Source organism: Choristoneura fumiferana, chromosome 2, assembly GCF_025370935.1.
Source record: "Choristoneura fumiferana chromosome 2, NRCan_CFum_1, whole genome shotgun sequence".
Lineage (NCBI taxonomy): Eukaryota > Metazoa > Arthropoda > Insecta > Lepidoptera > Tortricidae > Choristoneura > Choristoneura fumiferana.
This window is the reverse complement of record NC_133473.1, coordinates 22,100,436-22,120,890: the sequence shown is the minus strand read 5'-3', so window position 1 is coordinate 22,120,890 and position 20,455 is coordinate 22,100,436. Positions and strand designations below refer to the sequence as shown.

The window sequence follows — 20,455 nt, the reverse complement described above, 5'->3', positions numbered from 1 at the left end:
AATCAAAGCAAGTAGTAAATTGCAGGAGACTCCAATAAATACTGTATTGAAATAGGCCTAATAAAAGCGGCATTTATTCATTTTAGTGTTAAATGTTGGAACTTTTTTTTTTTATACACATAACATTATGTTAATCAAGTGTCAAATGACTTAGTTGGTATGTCCCATTTTAGGCATAGGAACCTGTGTCTAGATTCTCATCGTTTCCGTCCACGAAAACGGCTCCAGTAAAATTAATCAATAAAATTTAAACAGCCAATGAAACTGACCAGTTAAAATGCAGATAAGTGAAATGAGCCCGGTCATTAAATTACACAAAACAAAACGAAAGGAATTAGTTTTATTGCGCTCCGAATACTTTTACTACCGAATGCTTTTCTTATGTGCCCATTAAGTAACAGATCTTTTGAGAGTTCGATAACATATAAAATCAATTAATCCTTCGACCGCCCTAACATAGGGTGACCAGGTGAATATTTTTTGTGGGTTGGATAGGTATTAAATACTCAGCATGCAAGTGTTAGAAGAGTTTATCTATTACCTATCTATTCATTCTGTGATATCACATAAGTTCTAAGTGTATGTTATTACTAGATGAATGTATAGTTTATTTTGATACCTTACATAATAGTATTTTATGCAACACTTGTATAACAGGGTTCAAAAAATGTGAGTGGCGTGAGTTACGATGTGAGCTTTAGCGAACATCGTAAGAAAAAGACGCCACGAGCTTTTTTTGACTTACTTATACAACGTTGCATACAATACTTTTTCTTCGACTTGGGTACTTATTAATTAAAATACAAAATTAGACAAAAAGTAAACTTGAAATGTTTTCATACTTTAGTAAAAAGTATCGCAACCGCAAAGAGAAGGTAAACAACAATAAACAAGTGAGAAATATGAAAATGTCAAAATATATCTAAGTTAAATTTTGTTTTTGATTAACGTTTATTTGCCTGTGTCGATGTTAAAAATACGCATTACTTAAATGTTGGCAGGCTATGGATTAGTAGGTTCGGAAAGTTTTTTTCTGTATAAAAACCATATAAAATATGTAACTGGCACCTTAGCGTGTCCGAACGTACGAATTAAGAAAAAAAAAAGTAAGTGATTGCAGCAGGGCTACTACGAAACTCCAGACTCGAAGTTCGCGTCGTGCGGTCCGTCTGACACTTATACTATTTAATATGAGAGCGAGAGGGACGGTACGATACGAACTTCAATTTTTGAACTTCGGAGTAGGCCCTCAGTATCGTTTTAGCAACATTACGATACAGTGCTGTTATGGGGAATAGACAATATAGACTTTTCCAGAACCTTGTTATGTATGTTGTTATATTACTGTTCCTGATTAAGTAAATCACATATTACAGTATAGGAGTAGAAAAAGTTAATTATAAGTATTCCTTAAATCTTTTCCTAAATATTACGTGAGGTTAAAATAGCATAATATGTTATGTATAAGTTAATTACCTAATATAATTTATTTCAAAAATTGCCACGCCTTAACAGGGCATAATTTTTTTATAATTTTTTGTAAAAGTGTGTTACAATAAATAATACTGAATACTTATAGTTTTTTTTCTACATATTTTTTTAAGGGTTCTGTAGTCAACTAGGAACCCTTACATTTTGGCCGTGTCTGTCCGTTTGTATGTATGTATGTATTATATAGTCCTCCACATCGGTTTCGATGACGCGCGACCCTGACTAAATATATCCATTGTATAAATTTTGCAAAAAAAAACACTTATAATAACAAAGAAAACACTTATTTTCTAGCGTGCGCTCTAATATGGCTCGCTAGACCGAACTTAGTCTTGAAAACTCTACCGCAGGGTGCACCAATAGAGTTGGCTTGTGAATGTATGTACAAGTATAGGAGGTATGTATGTATGTATGTATGTAAATACTTTATTGTACATAAAACACAAAAATAATGCAAAAAGAAAAACAAACAAATAAATGAGTTTAAAGGCAAACTTATCCCTAAAAGAGATCTTTTCAAGCTAACCTAAACAGGATAGGAAAACTTAAAGATAGGCGAACAGTAATTTATGCACAGTGAGAAGAAAGGCATAGGTATATAACATATAAATATATATACAAAATATTACAAATTTGATTTTTTCGTAAGGGCTACGGAACCCTATCTTGGGCATGTCCGACACGCTCTTGGCCGGTTTTTGTTTAGTGGTCTATATCATCCCAACCTATATACGTCCCACTGCTGGGCACAGGCCTCCTCTCAGAACAAGAGGGCTTGGGCCATAGTTCCCACGCGGGCCCAGTGCGGATTGGGAACTTCACACACACCATTGAATTGCTTCGCAGGTTTGTGCAGGTTTCCTCACGATGTTTTCCTTCACCGCAAAGCTCGTGGTAAATTTCAAATGTAACTCCGCACATGAATTTCGAAAAAACTCAGAGGTGCGAGCCGGGTTTGAACCCACGACCCTCTGCTTGAGAGACGATAGGTCAAACCACTAGGCCACCACGGCTTCTTTATGGTCTATATAGTTATATTAATTACCAAATAAGTGCGATTTGTTTATTTTACCTAAATAGCCAGGATAGGACCCAGGATTACTAAACAAAGGAATACTTAGGTGTCCCAGAACGCGATCTCACTCGTTTTCTATTAGGTACACGAACAAAACTGCAAGCTTCGTCGTAAAACATCAAGGTATCGTTGTGGTCAAACGTGTACTTATCTTGTAATTAACCCTTCTTTTGGGCTCTGCCGCAGTCGGCTTAAAAATTGTTGCGATATTTCCAGTTATTTATACCTACGTCGTAAAAGAAAATGTTTATTTATGTCTTAATGACGAATTGAATAAAATATCAGATAAACCGCCAGCGGAAACGATATAAATTCTTTGTTCACATAAAACTTCGCCAACCAAATAAATTTTAATCGTGCACTGTCACGACTGTCTGTCGTTTATGCTCGCACATCGAAGAATTATTTACTTTTTGCTGGCAAAAATGTTTAAAAACAAATTAACGACACAAGTCCTTAAAATGTGCAGCAGCGTAGCCACCCTGCAATGTATCTGTCAGATCGGAATCCTGGTGTATCAGAGGAAAAAAAACATCCCAAAGCCAACCTTTAAAAAAACCTCGTGGATGAAATGCCGTGCTTTAGTATTACGTAATTGGTACCTTACGTAATAAGTGATAACTTCGGTATAAAATTATTAGTATTTTTTACAGTAAAATACGTGTTACAAAAAAAAACTATAACATGAACTTTAGAGTCAAAATATGTAGCTTGGCCGTTTCGTTACTACAAGAACTATTGTAGGTATAACAGAAAAGTAATGAACAGTGGATATTTTTTTCACCTTACGCCCAAGTTGCAGGTGGTAGGACCTTGTGCAAGGTCCGCCCGGATTGCTACCACCATCTTGCTCGCTAATCCTGCCGTGAAGAAGCAGTGCTTGTACTGTTGTGTTTCGGCGTGGAGAGTAAGACAGCCGGTAAAATTACTGGCACTTTGAGGTATCCCATCTTAGGCCTCTAGGTTGGCAACGCATCTGCAATACCCCTGGTGTTGCAGATGTTTATGGGCGGTGGTGATCTCTTACCATCAGGAGACCCACTTGCTCGTTTGCCTTCCAGTCGAATAAAAAAATGTGAATGTAGCGAAATGGCCAAATCACATGTTTTGACTAAGGCGTAGAATTTGTGAAGTTAGGCTTTGTAGAGTTAGGGCGTGTAGAGTTAGAAGCTTGGCTCTACATGAGATGTGAAGAGTTAGAAGCTTGGCTCTACATGAGATGTGAAGAGTTAGAAGCTTGGCTCTACATGAGATGTGAAGAGTTAGAAGCTTGGCTCTACATGAGATGTGAAGAGTTAGAAGCTTGGCTCTACATGAGATGTGAAGACTTAGAAGCTTGGCTCTACATGAGATGTGAAGATTTAGAAGCTTGGCTCGTCATGAGATGTGAAGATTTAGAAGCTTGGCTCTACATGAGATGTGAAGAGTTAGAAGCTTGGCTCTACATGAGATGTGAAGAGTTAGAAGCTTGGCTCTACATGAGATGTGAAGATTTAGAAGCTTGGCTCGTCATGAGATGTGAAGATTTAGAAGCTTGGCTCGTCATGAGATGTGAAGAGTTAGAAGCTTGGCTCTACATGAGATGTGAAGAGTTAGAAGCTTGGCTCTACATGAGATGTGAAGAGTTAGAAGCTTGGCTCTACATGAGATGTGAAGAGTTAGAAGCTTGGCTCTACATGAGATGTGAAGAGTTAGAAGCTTGGCTCGTCATGAGATGTGAAGAGTTAGAAGCTTGGCTCTATGCGAGATGTGAAGAGTTAGAAGCTTGGCTCGTCATGAGATGTGAAGAGTTAGAAGCTTGGCTCTACATGAGATGTGAAGAGTTAGAAGCCTTGGCTCTACATGAGATGTGAAGATTTAGAAGCTTGGCTCGTCATAGATGTGAAGATTTAGAAGCTTGCTCTATGCGAATGTGAAGAGTTAGAAGCTTGGCTCTACATGAGATGTGAAGAGTTAGAAGCTTGGCTCTACATGAGATGTGAAGAGTTAGAAGCTTGGCTCTACATGAGATGTGAAGAGTTAGAAGCTTGACTCTACATGAGATGTGAAGAGTTAGAAGCTGGCTCTACATGAGTTCTGATAACTTTTTGACAGTGCGAGTCATACGGTCTCGTCTTGGCACAATTTTACAAGAAAATATTTTTGGTTGGATTTTATTTTCTTTAATTTACCAGCAAAGATACCAGCAAATTCCTTATGAGGGACTAATTTAACCCCTTTTCTGCTTCAGATAAAATATTTAACTTGCTGTAGGTATACTCAAGGACTTAATTTAGTTCATAAGCCATCATGGAACCTTTTCAAAGGAAAATTCACAACGATTTTCATTATTAATTAATGCAATGTCACTATGAGTCTATGACGTTTACCGTGAAATGATTCCGTCGTGGCTCATGAACTAAATAAAGTCCTTGACTGTACATATATTTATAGTCACAATTAAACCATATGGTGTACGATGAGATCTACCTATTGATGTAAAAGGCTTACTTATGGTACACTCTCAACTGGTGACAAAATAAATAATACTAGTATGTATTATGTGGGTACTATCATTGCCATAACAACTATCATCACGGGAAAGAAAGTGAAATCGACAAAACATCTAATACACGTTCTTGTTAAAGTTTCTCGACACATCGGAAACTGGTTGACAGTTTAATAAGCACACACTTAAAGTTTTTATTTCATTTGAGTATCATTCCACTCCCTATCCTAATTGCACGTGGCCTACAGTCCCTCCTAGAAATTGGTATGTACGGTTATTTTTCAGGGGAGAGCCAGGTCTGGATTTTTGTGTGACGATATGTATTATAGAATTTTGAATCGGTTGCCCAACATCCTGGGCACTAGACCATACTGGGGTGGGCGCGGCCCACCCGGCCCCCCCTCTATCCTCCTGAGCCCTCGCGTACTGTATAAAGGAACAATTAAGACTAAGGATAATGGCCGAATGTACTTTATAAAGTACAAATTGTTCATCGAATAAAGAGTTCTAAGAATTTTGAAATAATATCCAAAATAACAAAGCTGGTCAACCACGTCTAGGTCTTAACTTCGCCTCTCTGGTGCCTCGGGGAGGGACAGTTGGATCTTTAGCGAAGTAGACACCACCCTCTAATTTTAGGTTTGTCCAGTCCAGATATAAGTATTCAAGGTTAACCAAATGACTGAAAATCGAATACGCTATATACCTAAATTAAAGCAGGTTGTGTACTTTTTAAATCCCCTTTTTCCTGTGTCCAGTCTTAAGAATGCGGCATACGCCAACTTATTTGTAAACATACGGCTGATGATGATAATGATTATTATGAGTGTCTCCATTTGAAATCCTTATAAATATTAATAGCCATATTCAAGATAAGTGCAGTTTGCGGTCTAAATGGAAGGACGAGGCGCACGCGCCGCGTGATGACGCGAGTCGTGCGCGCGCATGCGGATTAAGCTCCATTTAGTCGATACTCGTTCCAATTGATGCGCTGATTCTTTCGATTTATAAATAATCGATTATTAACGGCAATGTACCGCAACTTCTACGATTGTAGTATATCATTACCCGACGCAAAAAGAGGGTGTGTTACAAAATATGGATGTGAATTTGAAATAAATTATTTTATTTGTTATTAATTAAAGCAATGTCTCTCTGTTTGTCTGTGACGTCGTAGCTCTGGATGGACTGATTTATGCGAAAGGTTTTTTTATGTGAAAGCGAGTTTCGTTGAAGTACTTACTTCTTAGCTGTTTAATAAAAATCCGTACCGCCGTTTTTTTGAGATATTTAACTTTAAAATGAAATATCGGGGATTTTTAGAGAAGTTAAAAGAGTAACAAACACACACACATATATGTTACATATTCACTCACACATACACGCGCGCATGCGTATACTCCGCCTTAATGGAAGTGCACATACTGGAAGAAGATGCCAGCGGCCTTTTGCATAACGTCGTGACACAGATTAGTGCACGTCGTGATGGCATTTCAAACTGTCAACTCGGAGATAACCTGCATCCAAATAATTGCTGCCGCCTGAAAAGCATCCAAATTTTCGAAATAGCTTACATAGATGTACTTAATATATTTCTTTTGTTTAGACTAGAGCAAGACTAGAGGTATATATTTCTAATTTCCTTTTCACACCTCTCCATCAGAAAAGTAACTTTTCCTCCCTGACGAGAGGGAGCAAACTGCAACTTTTCTGTTCAAGGCTTTTCTAAGTGCTTTATTGCAAATTCCATTTTTTTAACGTTGATAATTGTAAAACCACGCCATTTCCTATGCTGGTTGTTCTTTAATAATATTTAGAATTGTTGTTTTCAAGTTTCTTAATGCTCGGTGTGAAAAGTTGTATGAGCCACTCGGGAGCAAAATTATTTTCATCTTGGGCGTTAACACTTGAATCCCTCATTACGCTCAGGATTCTACTTTAGAACCCCTCGCTAAGCTCAGGATTCTATTGCAGAATCCTTCGCTACATTCTGGATTCAATGTACGCCCTCGCCGTAAATACAACATTTTGCTCCCTTGTGACACATATAACTATTGTCTTACAAGCTTTAGTAAAAAGTGACATGTAAAAGAGCCCTTTCCGGCTTACTTACAGAAGAAACGTTTCGATGTTGATATAAAAAAACCGGCCAAAAGCGTATCGGACACGCCCAAAATAGGGTTCCGTAGCCATTACGAAAAAAATAAGTAATATTTTTCTAACGATTTCGTATTTTATACGGAATCTTCCAAGTTTAGGTATATTTTATACCTTAGGCTGCTATTTACTCTTAAACTATTAATAATTCTCAAGCAAAGTTTTCCTTGAAAGTTTGATATACTTACTACCACCCTGATTTTTTTCAAATTTTTCCACCCACCGGTTTAGATTTTAGAGGGGGGTTACGCTCGATTTTCATGAAAATTTGCACTTTAAAGTTGAATATTTCGCAAACATATCACTGAATCGAAAAATCGTCTTAACAAACACCTAATGGTTTAAGAGACCTATCCAACGATACCCCACACTATATATTAAATGAGAAAAAAAAATCACCCACACTTTACCTCTATGGGAGGTACCCTAAAAATTTTTTTTTCGATTTTTTTATTGTACCATTTTGTCGGCATAGTTTGTATATATATTCGTGCAAAGTTACAGCTTTCTAGCATTGATAGTCCCTGAGCAAAGCCGCGGTCGAACGGACAGACAGACAGACAGACAGACATGGCGAAACTATAAGGGTTCCGTTTTTGCCATTTTGGCTCCGGAACCCTAAAAAATAATTTAGACCCGCACAATGGTTTAGCCATGTTGAAAATTTTTCAATAACTGAATCGACAAAAAACAGTTTAATAACTACTAACGCACCTACTCATCTTTCGTGTGAATCTCCCCTCCCTTATTATGTAGAAGAGAAGAGCCTTTGAATGTCAACTAATTGTCATATGATTTTATTTTTTATTTTTTTTCGTATTATTCATACAAAAAATGTGTCATTAATATTATGTTCATACATATTTATGCAATATTTTGAGTAGTTTTGATATGTACGTATGTATATAAGGACTTAATTACAATTAAATTGATCCACGAAAATATTACGCCATCGGTAATATATCATTGGTTATTGACAAGTCATCTAATTGCGCGCGCAAAAAGCTAAGAAACCAGTTCAAGGCTTGACTGTTGGAATGCCAGAGATTACTAGCAAAAGCAAGCAATAAACTTAGACGGTTCCAGCATATACCTACATACGAGTACATCAGTTTTTGTTAAAATATTTTTTGAACACAAGCTTTTTCTGACTGTACTTTTGTTGATTGTACGTACGTGTTTGCATTGTCATTGACACGACATATTACCAAGGTTGAAATAGATGCCGTTAAACGCTGAAGAGTTCTCTCGTGCAGAGACGATCCTGGTCGGACCATCAGAATCTGATCAACAGATTATTGTACCTATACTATCACCAGATTTATGCCACAAATATATGCCACAAAGGAAGGATGGACAGTATGGACTCTGGCCTAGAAACCAATAACGACAAGCCATATATATAATTGGAAAGGTTTTTTTTCATATTCTACAACTTCTTTCATGACGGAAAATCTCGAATCGCTGTGTAAAAAAAGTTATGGCAGGATAAAAAAACATACATCAATATGTAAGCTTATTTTTATTGTTTTTTTGTTATACTAGTAAAGATGGGACTACAGGACAATGAAGTCTGTAGAATATGTGGCGAGGAAGACGAAACAATGGAACACATTTATGTGTGAATGTGACGCCCTCGCCAGATCAAGAATGAGACTCTTTGGCGACGGATACCCCACACCAGGAGACTTTAAGGCACTACCGCTACGTCAAATCATCCAATTTATGACGAGGTTATAAAGGCAATAGAGTAAGTGCGAAGGAGGGGTAATTACACAAAAGATCCCTACGGGTCGAAGTGTATCCGCAAGGACCCCTAAGTATAAGATAAGATAAGATAAGATAAGATAGTGTTATTATTGGTTTTAAGTTTTTACAACAGCTTTATCGTATAAATACAGACAAGAGAACAACCAAATAACAAATAATAAATAAGAAATCCAAAGATCAAAGAAGTCGCAAGAAAATAACCATCGATAGCGCTTACAGAAACCGATAAGAAAACCAGAATAAAAACGGCAAATTGCAAAACCAGAATCCAAAAAAAAAACATATGAAAACGCATAAAAAACGAAATCATGACTGTGTGTCATCATCAGCATATAGGAACTTAGTATCGTAATTTTTTACGTTTATTCGGCGATAACTATTTTCACAGAGATTTGGCACTACCTGCCATAGTAAGTTCTAGAAAATAGAATAAGCTATCCAGTGACATATCGCTTGCCCTTATTAGTCATATAGGCCAATTAGCCCGTCCTCCTTTCAGATCAAAATAATTGCCTAAATTTAAAGCTGTTTCGTTAATTGAAGACTAATCTCTAGATATAGGGTTAACGTAAATTAAATTTAAATTTATTTATACTATCAAAAATAGGCTGAGTTTTAGTTTTTTTTTTTTTTTTTTTAATTATTTATTTAGGTACAGTTTTACATAATAGGTTTTACAAAGTTGGCCACTATTGGAAACCTCTAGGGTTTTAGTAATAGTTGGCGAGATCACGCAGATCGATGCTTTTTACTTTTATTAATTATAAATATAATATATGTAGCAATGTATAATGTAGTAATATATGTAGTATATATATATATATATGCAACAGTCCAATCTATACATTATAATACAACCTCTGGTCTCATGGTTCACAAGCCATGTAGTGTTTCTTCAACAGCAACTTAAATTTATTGGGGTATTAATAATTTTCAAGATTTCACTCAACAATTCCTTAGGTAGGTAGTTAAGAATGAGTGGTAGCAAATACTTGTTGGTTCTTCTACCGTAAGTGTTATTTATTGCGTTGGCAAGGAGTATGCAGGCAAGTATTTCAATTTACGCATTGGTTTGGACGAGACTTTCCTTGAATAGAGGGTATTTCGTCTCGTTCTTCCACAAGCAGAGACATTTGAAACCTATTATACATATACACTAATATAGAACAATGACGGAATAAGCCCTCGTAATTGCCTTTATAACTATTTTTAACCTTGTAGGGCACCATTGTTTTTAACAGTGCAAGTTGAATGTTTCAAATAGGTTCCGTAAGTCCGGCCATAGCTAGTAATACCATAGCCGATTATGGAATCCGCGAGTGAAAGATAAATCATTCTTAATATTTTATATGGAATTTTACTTTTAAGGATGGCTATTTTAGCCATTATAGATCTAAGTTTTGACATATAGTGGTCAACGTGCGGTCCCAGTTAAAGTTGTTATCAATAATTAAAGTTGATAATAGAGCCAGGGTTGACACACATACTACTATAGAACATCATAAGGATAAAGCCTACATTATAAAAAATGCTTCAAACAAGTGAGAAGTAAAAGCAATAGCTAGTTCAGCGTGTAATTGCAATCATTAGGATCACATCAACTCTGGCGCGCTGCGCGTGCGACGGTTTTTATGCGTCTGCGCATACTAGGGCTGTTACTCTATTTGTTGACCTGACTATGAATCTTCCGGGTTCAACCCTTCTGGAAGTCCGGAGAGGAACCTTTTTTTGAGGCAATATTTTTTTTTTACTTTTAAAGGTAAAAAAATGCCGCAAAATATTTCATTTGACAAGCAATTTATCGTTGCAAAAATAAAAGGTCTGGAGTAGAGGAATTTTATAAACAGTCAAGCCTTGGGCGTGGTTGTACAATAGGAAGTATTTTTCCCTAAAATCTGGCCATCTGTGGAATTCAATATATATGTACATATATTATGTAAGTAACTTGGTCGATAGTGGCTATAGCCACAACTATAGCGATTGATGGATACTTCGCACACAAAGTCTCGGGAAAAAACTATAGTTACAAAAATTCTAATTAAAACGCATGTGTAAATTTTCCAAAGTCATCACTGGAATTTAGTATACCTACGAGTACATGTTTTCAACCATGACATTTTTCTTTTTGTCAACCCTAATGCAAGTAGGTAGTTTTCATGTCTACATTCTAGTCTACTGGTACCTACCTAAGTTGGCCAGCGTTTGTCCCATTCATGTTTGGTATTTCGTCCAAATGCTACGTTACACTTTGAATAGGTAAATAAACAATTCTTAGGGGTTGTTTCTTAGGGGCTGTTTCACCATCCATTGATTAGTGTTAACTGGCGGTTAGGTGTGATGCCGTCTCTATTTGTTTTGTTCGAATAGACGGAGACGGCATCACATTTAACCGACGGTTAACGCTAATCAATGGATGGTGAAACAGCCCCTTAGGGTACGATACCTGTGAAAAAGCGCCGATGACTTATCATAATTATACAGCCGTGGAGGCCTAGTAGTTCTGCCTCTGAAACAGAGGGTCGTGGGTTCGTGCTTGGCGGCAAACCTCTTAAGTTTTTCGGATTGTTCAAAAATCCATTTAAGATCAGCACACACTCAATCCGGTAGTTCCCGATCAGCACAGCCTGCGTGGGAACTGCGGCCCAGCCCAAGCCTTCTCTTTCTGAGAGCCTCAGGAGGCCCTCGCATCACCTCGGAGTACCTAGGCACTCCGAAGCTCGTATTGTACCGTCCCACTCGCTCTCGTATTAAATAGTATAAGCGTCAGAGGGACCGAAGGACACGAACTTCGATTTTCGATTTTCGTAGTAGCCCTGCTGAGCCTTGCAGTGGGACGTATATTTATAGGCCGCGATGAAGTATTCTACAGTAATTACGGCTATTTCACTTCTACAGAGAAACTAATTTAAATTATTTTTTGGTTCGTCAACCCCCATAGCCTTAGTTGTTAAGACTTCAACCGCGCAGATATAAATAACAAAATCACTCTTATAGTGGTTTATTTTCACAATACAATACAACCTAGCTATAAATGTGTGGTCTGTGGTTTCGATTTTCCGTTCAAAAACTTCTTCCCTATTTTAATACTCGCCTATAGCCTACCCACATCATCAGAGGTCCCCGGGTCGAAAAAAAAAGTTATTTCATTTGAGAAAAAAAACCAGCAATTGGCTTCACCGCCCCTCGCAGCCTGCCACCCCGGGCCATCGCCAGGGTAAATAATTATGCCCCTGATGATGGAAAGATGCTCTGTGTTCAAGCTCTTATGGTGATTTTCCACCGGCGAGGCGAGACGAGACGAGGCGAGACGAGAATTGAAATTTGTATGCATTATCGGGCGCCCGCCGCGAGCCGCCGCGGGCCGCCGCGGGCTGCCATACAAATTTCAATTCTCGTCTCGCCTCGTCGCGTCTCGCCTCGTCTCGTCTCGCCTCGCCGGTGGAAAACCACCTTTAGGCCTGTACCACTACCATGAGTTTACAGTGACCGTACTCGATAGCGACGGCGTAAATTATTTGTAGAGGCGCTGCACCATTCTCCATACAAATAATTTACGCCGTCGCTATCGAGTACGGTCACTGTAAACTCATGGTAGTGGTACAGGTAGTTTGGGCTGTGCGTTGAAAATGTTCATACAGTGGATAAATAAATTGTATGTAAGGAATGTCATATACTGCGGTTCACTTGGACAAGATTTACTTGATCAACACTAATAAAAACTTTAGGCACAAGTGCGGGCGCCTCGAGCCCAGTTTTCTTCGAGTTATTTATAAGCACATAAAATTGTACATCGCCTGATTAATTCCGTAATGACTGAACGTCTCTTGATTTGAGTTCTCATCGGCCGTTGACTCCGCCACCGGTTTCGCCCCAGCCTGGCCTCCTGAATATTAAACGCCGTGGTGGAGGGAACGTTCCCGAAAATGTCAAAAGGAGAGTTTGAAATCCTGACTATGCGGTTTGTTCCACTAATCCCACTTTTAATATTATAAATGCGAAAGTTTGTAATTTCTGTTTAAATTTGTTACCTCATCACGAGTCTCGGGAAAAGACATAGGATAGTTTTTATCCCGGCAAATTGCATAGTTCCTGCGGGATAACGAATTCTACGCAGATGGAGTCGCGGGCAACAGCTGGTCGCTAAATAAATTGGTACCCAAGTACCGAATATCGAATTCATTTACCAAATTATATCGAGCAAATTAATGCACTATTACTATCTAAACAAAACAAGGCTGCCTGGATGAGATCGCTCTGGCGATAAGGCCGTATAATGGACAGGTATGTTTGGAAATAATTCTTATCCGCATTAAAAAAGAAGAGTTGTGTTAAATACTCGTGATGCAATGCAAGTAATTTCATTAAATAATAATAATATTGTACCTAAATCTGCTTAAAAAAATACCTCGTCGAGTTAGGTCTTTCCCAGGTTCTACTCAACAGAGGTTTTTTGAGCCGGTGGTAGATTTTATGATATTTATAACTGCTATGGCCTAACTGAAAAAAGATATATTGACTTTGTCTTTGACTTCATTGTTCAGCTACAGTATAAATTATCTTGATGTAACTAGTAAATATTTGTTCTGAATTGATTATTATATTATATGGTATTCATAAAAAGTCATTATTTTGTTGTGAACAGAGCATCATGATTGTTGACAAAAATTAAGTACCCAATGTTAATCATAGGATAATATTGGGATTATATTATGCTGGTAGATTAGATTTTATTGGACTTGCGTTGAAAGATTTTACGTCGTCCGTCAGTCTGTCTGTCAATACTCTTTGTGCGTATGAACGATGGTAGACTCCTTAAGGCGCCATTTACTCGCAATTAAAAGAAGGAAAGCGGACTACGGGAGGCCAATTCTTTCATTACAGGGACGTCCTAAAGCGCCACCTTACCGCATGTAACCTCCCATGCGAGAGTTGGAAAGATCTCTCGAGACTGGAATAGTGCCGCTCTGTAAATAAGGCTGTTGCAAATTTTGAGGCGCATCGCTTGGAACACGTGGATGCCAAAAGTCTTACTATAAAGACCCGCCCGAGACTTTCCTACACGTATAATGATAGTGGTCAATTACATTGCGCGCCCTGTAATAGGACCCTTAAGACTAAGTTTGGTTTTGCCAGCCATATTCGGGCACATAATAAACAAGCCTAAAGGTTCGCCTTTGTCGGACACGACATGGAGGACATCCAATAGGTACTCTTTTCCTCAGAATTGCGTAGAGGTATCAAGTTGAAATTAATATCAAGAAGTATTTGAGATTATGTTTTCTTGCTACCATAAAAAACGGAGTTAATGCGATTAAAAGATACAATCTATTGACAAAAACCGCAAGCGTTAAAACTTAGGGTATTTCCTGTTGTCATAGAGTTATGACATTTTGGCAAGAAGTGGGATCTCAAAACTCATCTACCTAAAAAGAAAGATTCAAAAATTAGTGAGCCGCTAGAATAGAGCTTAGTTTTTTCAAATACAATCTTTTTTTTTGCTTGCTTTTAGATTAGTTTGGAAGCCTCAATTAGAAACCGGAGCCGGGAACAGCACTTGGTTGGTTGTCTGGTTATTGCTTAATTTCAATTAGGCATATAGTTGCCTCACGTACCTATCTGTTACTTTCATTGGGGGCTAACATTTTCGAGTGTCCCAAGTCTCAACGTTTTTCTAATGAAGCCGACTCATATGTTAAGTCATTATTCGAGAGTTTGTTTCGAGTTATACAGAAATGGCAGATAAGATAATTCTCATAACAATTTACAGATCTCTGGGAGTACAGTACCTCTAATAAATAACCGAAATCGTCATCAAAATTGCCACGCCCGTAACTATTGTTTTGTCACGACAAACATTTTGTTTTCTAAACAACCGCTAGATCACACAAAACCATCGATATTAGTTGAATAATATGCCCAAAAGTATCTATGTACTTGTTATTACCATTCAGCCTTTGAATTGGTACTCATAGCTACCGCTCTAACCAAAACTTAACAAGTTTTTAAGCTTTAGATAAGTTTACATATTCAGAATAACTTTCATCAATCGCCGCTTCTCAAAACATGCGTCAAACATGACATGAATGATTTTGTATACAATTTGGACTGGACACATTTTTTTCGTTACAAATTTGTAACAAACGAAAACAAGTGACTAGTAGGTAAAAATCCTCTATAATGGTATATTTACCTTTGTAACTACATCTATTTTAAAGTCTAAGCGAACAACATGAGTACAATTCTCCGCAGTACGTATTAACCAACTGAAAAAGCTTAAGCATTCCCGCGCTGAAACTGTCGCGTATTCGAACCCATTTACCCTAACACAAGTTACCTTGCCATCCATTCCACTAGTGACTTCACTCGGCACTCGGCACTCGGCACTTGCACTTCACTGTAAACTCTTACTTTTTAATATCCCGGGTCTGGTCAAAGGCGAGCACTCGCTGAGCCGCGCGGGTACCACTGCCTGCGCCCGCGACCGGCTCTCCTCTAAATTCTTTACAACACTCGTGCCAGAGCTTGGCCCTGTACACTTGCGCACACGCTCCCCAAAGCCCTTCGAGCTTTGAGCTTTTGGATATGAAAAACCTTTCACGAGCTAAACCCTTGGCATGAAAGCTGTAAGTAAATTCTTGTAGGTACATTTAAATAATATTAGCTCTACATTTTCCAGGCTGTTGATTATTTAGTATAGGTAGTTTTTTAGGCTCATAATGGCCTTACTACGAAAAGCTTGAATACGTTTTATACGTCTCAAATGACCCGGGATGAAATGTAACATAGCATAGAATTGCTTGTAATCCAAATCCTCTTCAATTAATTTAGTTACTTTTTTGAGTAACAGTTCCTAATAATAAAATTATAAAACAACCTGTAGTCGCCGCATATTCGGGACAGGAGTAAATAGGAGTGGCCTATGGATAGCATATTTCATTTAAAGTCTGCTCCAATAAATAGGATGATGATTGCGACTTAAAAAAAATACAAACATTGGAATTGGAACATAGAACCTCCTCCTTTTTTGAAGTCGGTTAAAAAGAGTCCCACACTCGACGATGCGGTTAAATTCAGTACGAAGGTGCAAGTTAAAACATAAAATATTTCATTGATAAGAACCTCCTGTCTATCATTTACGGTTATTCCACACCAAATACGTATCCGTGATAGTATTTTTGGAAGCGTAAACCACGAAACCTAAACCTAGAACCAATCAAGCGTAAAACTCCGTAGCCACGTGTCCTCAAACACTTGCGTATGCGCCGGTACAGCAGCCGCGCGCGCGGCTCCGGTCGTCGCTCGAGCAACCCGTCCGACCGCATGCCCGCCGTCCCCCCTCCCCGCTCCCAAACTTTACCCCCCAAACACCTCCAAACACCTTATACTAGACAAACAAGGTTCGATGTCGGTTAAGCCGCTTTGGTGGGTAAGATTTTTTGGTTTTCAAAGGCATTATCATTGCTATTTTGTACATGCCATACAGGGTTCTCTATTTGCCCAAACTGGGCCCATTGTGGACCGTAAGGGGGGGAGGTAAGGCCGAATTTGGCGGTGAGCCGGACGGGTCCAGGAATGCACCTGCATCGCGGTAAAGTTTAGGGTTGGTGCGTTTTTTTATGATAGATTTTTCGTTATTTTGATTGAGAATTGTTCAATTTTAGATTGAGGCTTAGTGTCTTAGGTTTTGGTCCTCGTCCTATTAAATACTACCTACCGCCTGATGTGACAATAAGTACTAGGTACTCTAATAATATTGTTAGGTATCATCGATCAAAAATTAGTACAAGATTGTACGTGACAGCTCTGAAAACGGCCAGAGAAATAAGTATACGCAACACGGCCACTTTTTCGCTTTGATTTTGTATGGGACCTAATAATCTAATACTAATTTTTGATCGAAGTTAGTTATGGTAATTTTTGAATATTTTTTTATTATTCAAGGGGGAGTTTCTGTACCCTGTTGATGTCACTAGACATAGACAGTGTCTTTCCGTATCTTTCTTTGTCCTATTCTGTCTGTCAGTTATAGAGACACCTATCTCACGAACTGTAATAGATAAATTATAGCTGTAGGTATACCTACATAACATATGTATTTCTACTGCGGCTATAAAAACAAATTATAAAAAAAAACCTCCTTTGGGCTGTCGGATAATTAAATCAAATTAAAACTTAAGGGAGCCCCAACCAAAATGTTAAAACCCTTACTTCATATAACGCCCCTTCAAAGCAGGGCTCTGCTTCGACTGGAACTTTAATACTGCTGTTTATATACCTAAACATGTTTAGATTATCATTTTGAAAGCATATACCTATGTGAAACCTCAGTGTGTGTCTGACTGGCATTTGGCGGGTTTTTGTAAACTGTTAGGACGTGATTTCAGCTGAATTAGTCGGCGTCGCTGGTCATTACGAAATTATTCCCAAATCTTTTCGTGGCACAGATGAGTGGTGCCAATTTTGGCTGATTGAGATAAGTAGTCTGTGTACACTTATTAGTCTATTTTTCTGTACTTCTATTCGTATCACTACTCCTCCTCCTCACGCTCCCGCTCGTGCTCCTGCTGCTGCTCCTCCTCCTGCCGCAACCTTTTTTTGCAACTGCTCCTGTATTTTACACAAAGTTGACCGTGATTGACCCCTATCTCCCCTGATGTTAAGTGCAGATGAGGTCAAAGGTGTATCTCACTGGTTCAGTAACAGCCCATTCACTCTAGCCTTGTTTCCGCTGCTGCTGCTGCTCTACTTCCTACCCCTGCTCCTAGCTACGTCTGTGCGATACACGTGCAGAAAACAAAAACACAACAATACTTACACAGAAATACAGGCCAAAAAACTCAGCATTTCTCAGCGGCAACCCTAGCAGACAGCTTCCTCGCAACGCATCGCTGCCACAACAATAATTTAGTGAAGCACGAATTCAAGTACATGTACCGGACACTAGACACGTGCTTTATGAGAATTACAAGGAAAAGCCATGGCACAATTTTGCAATCATTATCTTACATCCTACTGCTGGGCACAGGTCTTTCAAAATACCATATCGAAAATACAAACTGAGACATGGATGCACAGAAAAACCAGAAAAAGAGACCAGCACTGGGAATCGAACCCAGGTCCTCAGCAATCCGTGATGCGTGCTATAACCCCTACACCACTACTGGAGTCTAGACACAAATTTCTCCTATGCACACATATCTCAGGCAAGGTAAGGACGATTTTAGTGTTCTTAAAAATCTAATTAAGTAGTGAAATTATCATAAAATATTCGACACGTATTTTTTTCTTTTGTCAATTAAACAAACAATGATGATGATTAGCCAGTTAAAGTTCCGTGTGAAGGTCATGGCGTGCGACGCTTTTTAGTACGGCGTGACATCATATGGACCCCACTCCCGAACATTGACTCGCTTCATCTTTCTCACATAGGTATCATAATCATGTAAAAAATTGCAGCTTTCTAGCAGAAACATTCTCTAAGCTATAAGCTGCGGATGGACAGACGGACATGTCGAAACTATGCGGGTTTATTGTAAGTTTCAAAGTCGTTAGCTCATACTTGGCAGGACATAAATTATGATTAACGGTTATCCAAGCACAGTGCAGGAGTTTTGTCATCGCACAAAAATGCAGTGCGCGCGCCGTTAGCCATTGATTGCCGGCCCTCGGGGCAGCGCCGGCGCACTCCTAACTAGCACTGTCCGTTACGACATGGAGTACAGTCGGCATAATGTGGACAGGGATAAAGCAGCGTTTCCACCAAGGATGTGCGAGGATGTGTTGCGAGGAATATGTTTTTCACTAACCAATAGAAACGCTTCATTTACCTCGCCTCGCTCCGCTCAGCTGTTTCCACCAGAGATGTGCTGTGCGAGGATGTGTAAATGAAACGCTGCTTAGGGGTAAAGTCACATCTATCAGCATCGAATCGCAATTTGTAATACAAATAACTGGCCAAGAGCGTGTCGTAGCCAGGCCAGCGTGTGTAGCGGCTAAGATTGCTTGAGAATTATTAATAGTTTAAGAGTAAATAGCAGCCTAAGGTATAAAATATACCTAAACTTGGAAGATTCAGTACACAATACGAAATCCTTAGAAAAATATTTGATTTTTTCGTAATGGCTACGGAACACTATCCTGGGCGTGTACGACACGTTCTTGGCCGGTTTCTTTTTTTTAATCTACTCGATGGCAAACGAGCAAGTGCAATAAAGAGCTATTGTATTGTATTGTATTGTAAAACAAGTGAGTAGGTAAGACTGAAGATACTTGCACGGTAGGTTTAGTTCCCATTTTCGTCATATAGTGTGAAACCGGGGCTTTTAATATAAGAAACACTGCTTCTATTTCGAACGCCATGATTAAATATAAACTATAATGGATGCCATGGACTTAACGGATCTTTAGTTACGAGTTTTCATCCTTGGATTGGGTTAATTGCATTGTAACTGTATTCATAATCAAGTAGACATAATGTGCAGAAACTATGATGTTAAGTATCAGTTACGCAGATAAGTCCAGCTAGTCAGTTCTAATCTAGCCGCGAGATAATTCCTATTCGAACTAGGAAATAACTTAAAGATAAAACACGCATTTAATTGCAGTCTAAGCAGGTTAATTATAGCAATAAACTCGATCCAAGAAACTTTGAACGCGTGCTGCGTAGAGTTGTGGATAACGTTCATTTCGCGGCTTAAAGACTCGAACCCATAAGACTCCAGAGTCTTTAAGACTCGACTATATTTGAGAATTAAATTGGCTTATTTTATGCGTATGGATGCAAAAAACCGTCTTTGCGGCCTTTGAGTCGTTAAGCCTCGAGATTCTTTAGAGTTCGAGTCTTTAAGCCTCAAAATGAGCGTTTTTCACAACACTAGCTGCGAGGGCTCTACAGTCTGTTTGCCGACAGTTGATAAATATATATTTTAAAAACACCGGCCAAGAGCATGTCGGGTCGGACTAGGGTCGGACTATGCTCAGCTTTAAGGGACTCATAAGTGAAAAAGTTTATCAGCAAAAGAGCGTATCTCCATGTTTTTGTTTACCGTAAATCTCATGGTTTTCGAATGTGATTTCGAAAAAATTCGATGTAGATTTGAACCCACGACAGGCCCTATTTAATAAAAGTTACAGGTGCGACAATTCTACGCAGTTGTTAAGTTTCTACATACACACATACATACATAAAATCACGCCTCTTTCCCAACGGGGTAGGCAGAGACTACATCCTTTCCACTTAAGTTTCTCATACAAAAAAGGGACAATATGTAGTCTTAACTGACCACTTGTAACTTTTATTGAATAGTGAGTGAGAGGCCACTGGTCAATTCACTAGTCTACCACGATATTCTGGATAGATTTAATGTGTTCAATTTTCGCACTATGCTTGGAAAAGGGTTTATTCTAAAATGATAGTCACAATTTTTTTTATTCCAGCTATAAACTAAGTAAATTGCAAACGAAAAATTGGCAAG

General features: G+C 38.6%; 1 protein-coding gene across 1 annotated transcript in view; it reads right to left on the bottom strand.

Annotated features, from left to right (window-relative positions):
- The window catches only part of LOC141445341 (ankyrin repeat and BTB/POZ domain-containing protein 2), a 91,427-nt gene extending 75,961 nt beyond the window's left edge, over nucleotides 1–15,466 (bottom strand). The window contains exon 1 of the mRNA XM_074111157.1: nucleotides 15,316–15,466. Within this exon, the coding sequence (XP_073967258.1) occupies nucleotides 15,316–15,323 (8 nt within the window). The 5' untranslated portion in view covers nucleotides 15,324–15,466. The remainder of the gene's footprint in view (nucleotides 1–15,315) is intronic.
- Nucleotides 15,467–20,455: the final 4,989 nt, after the last annotated feature.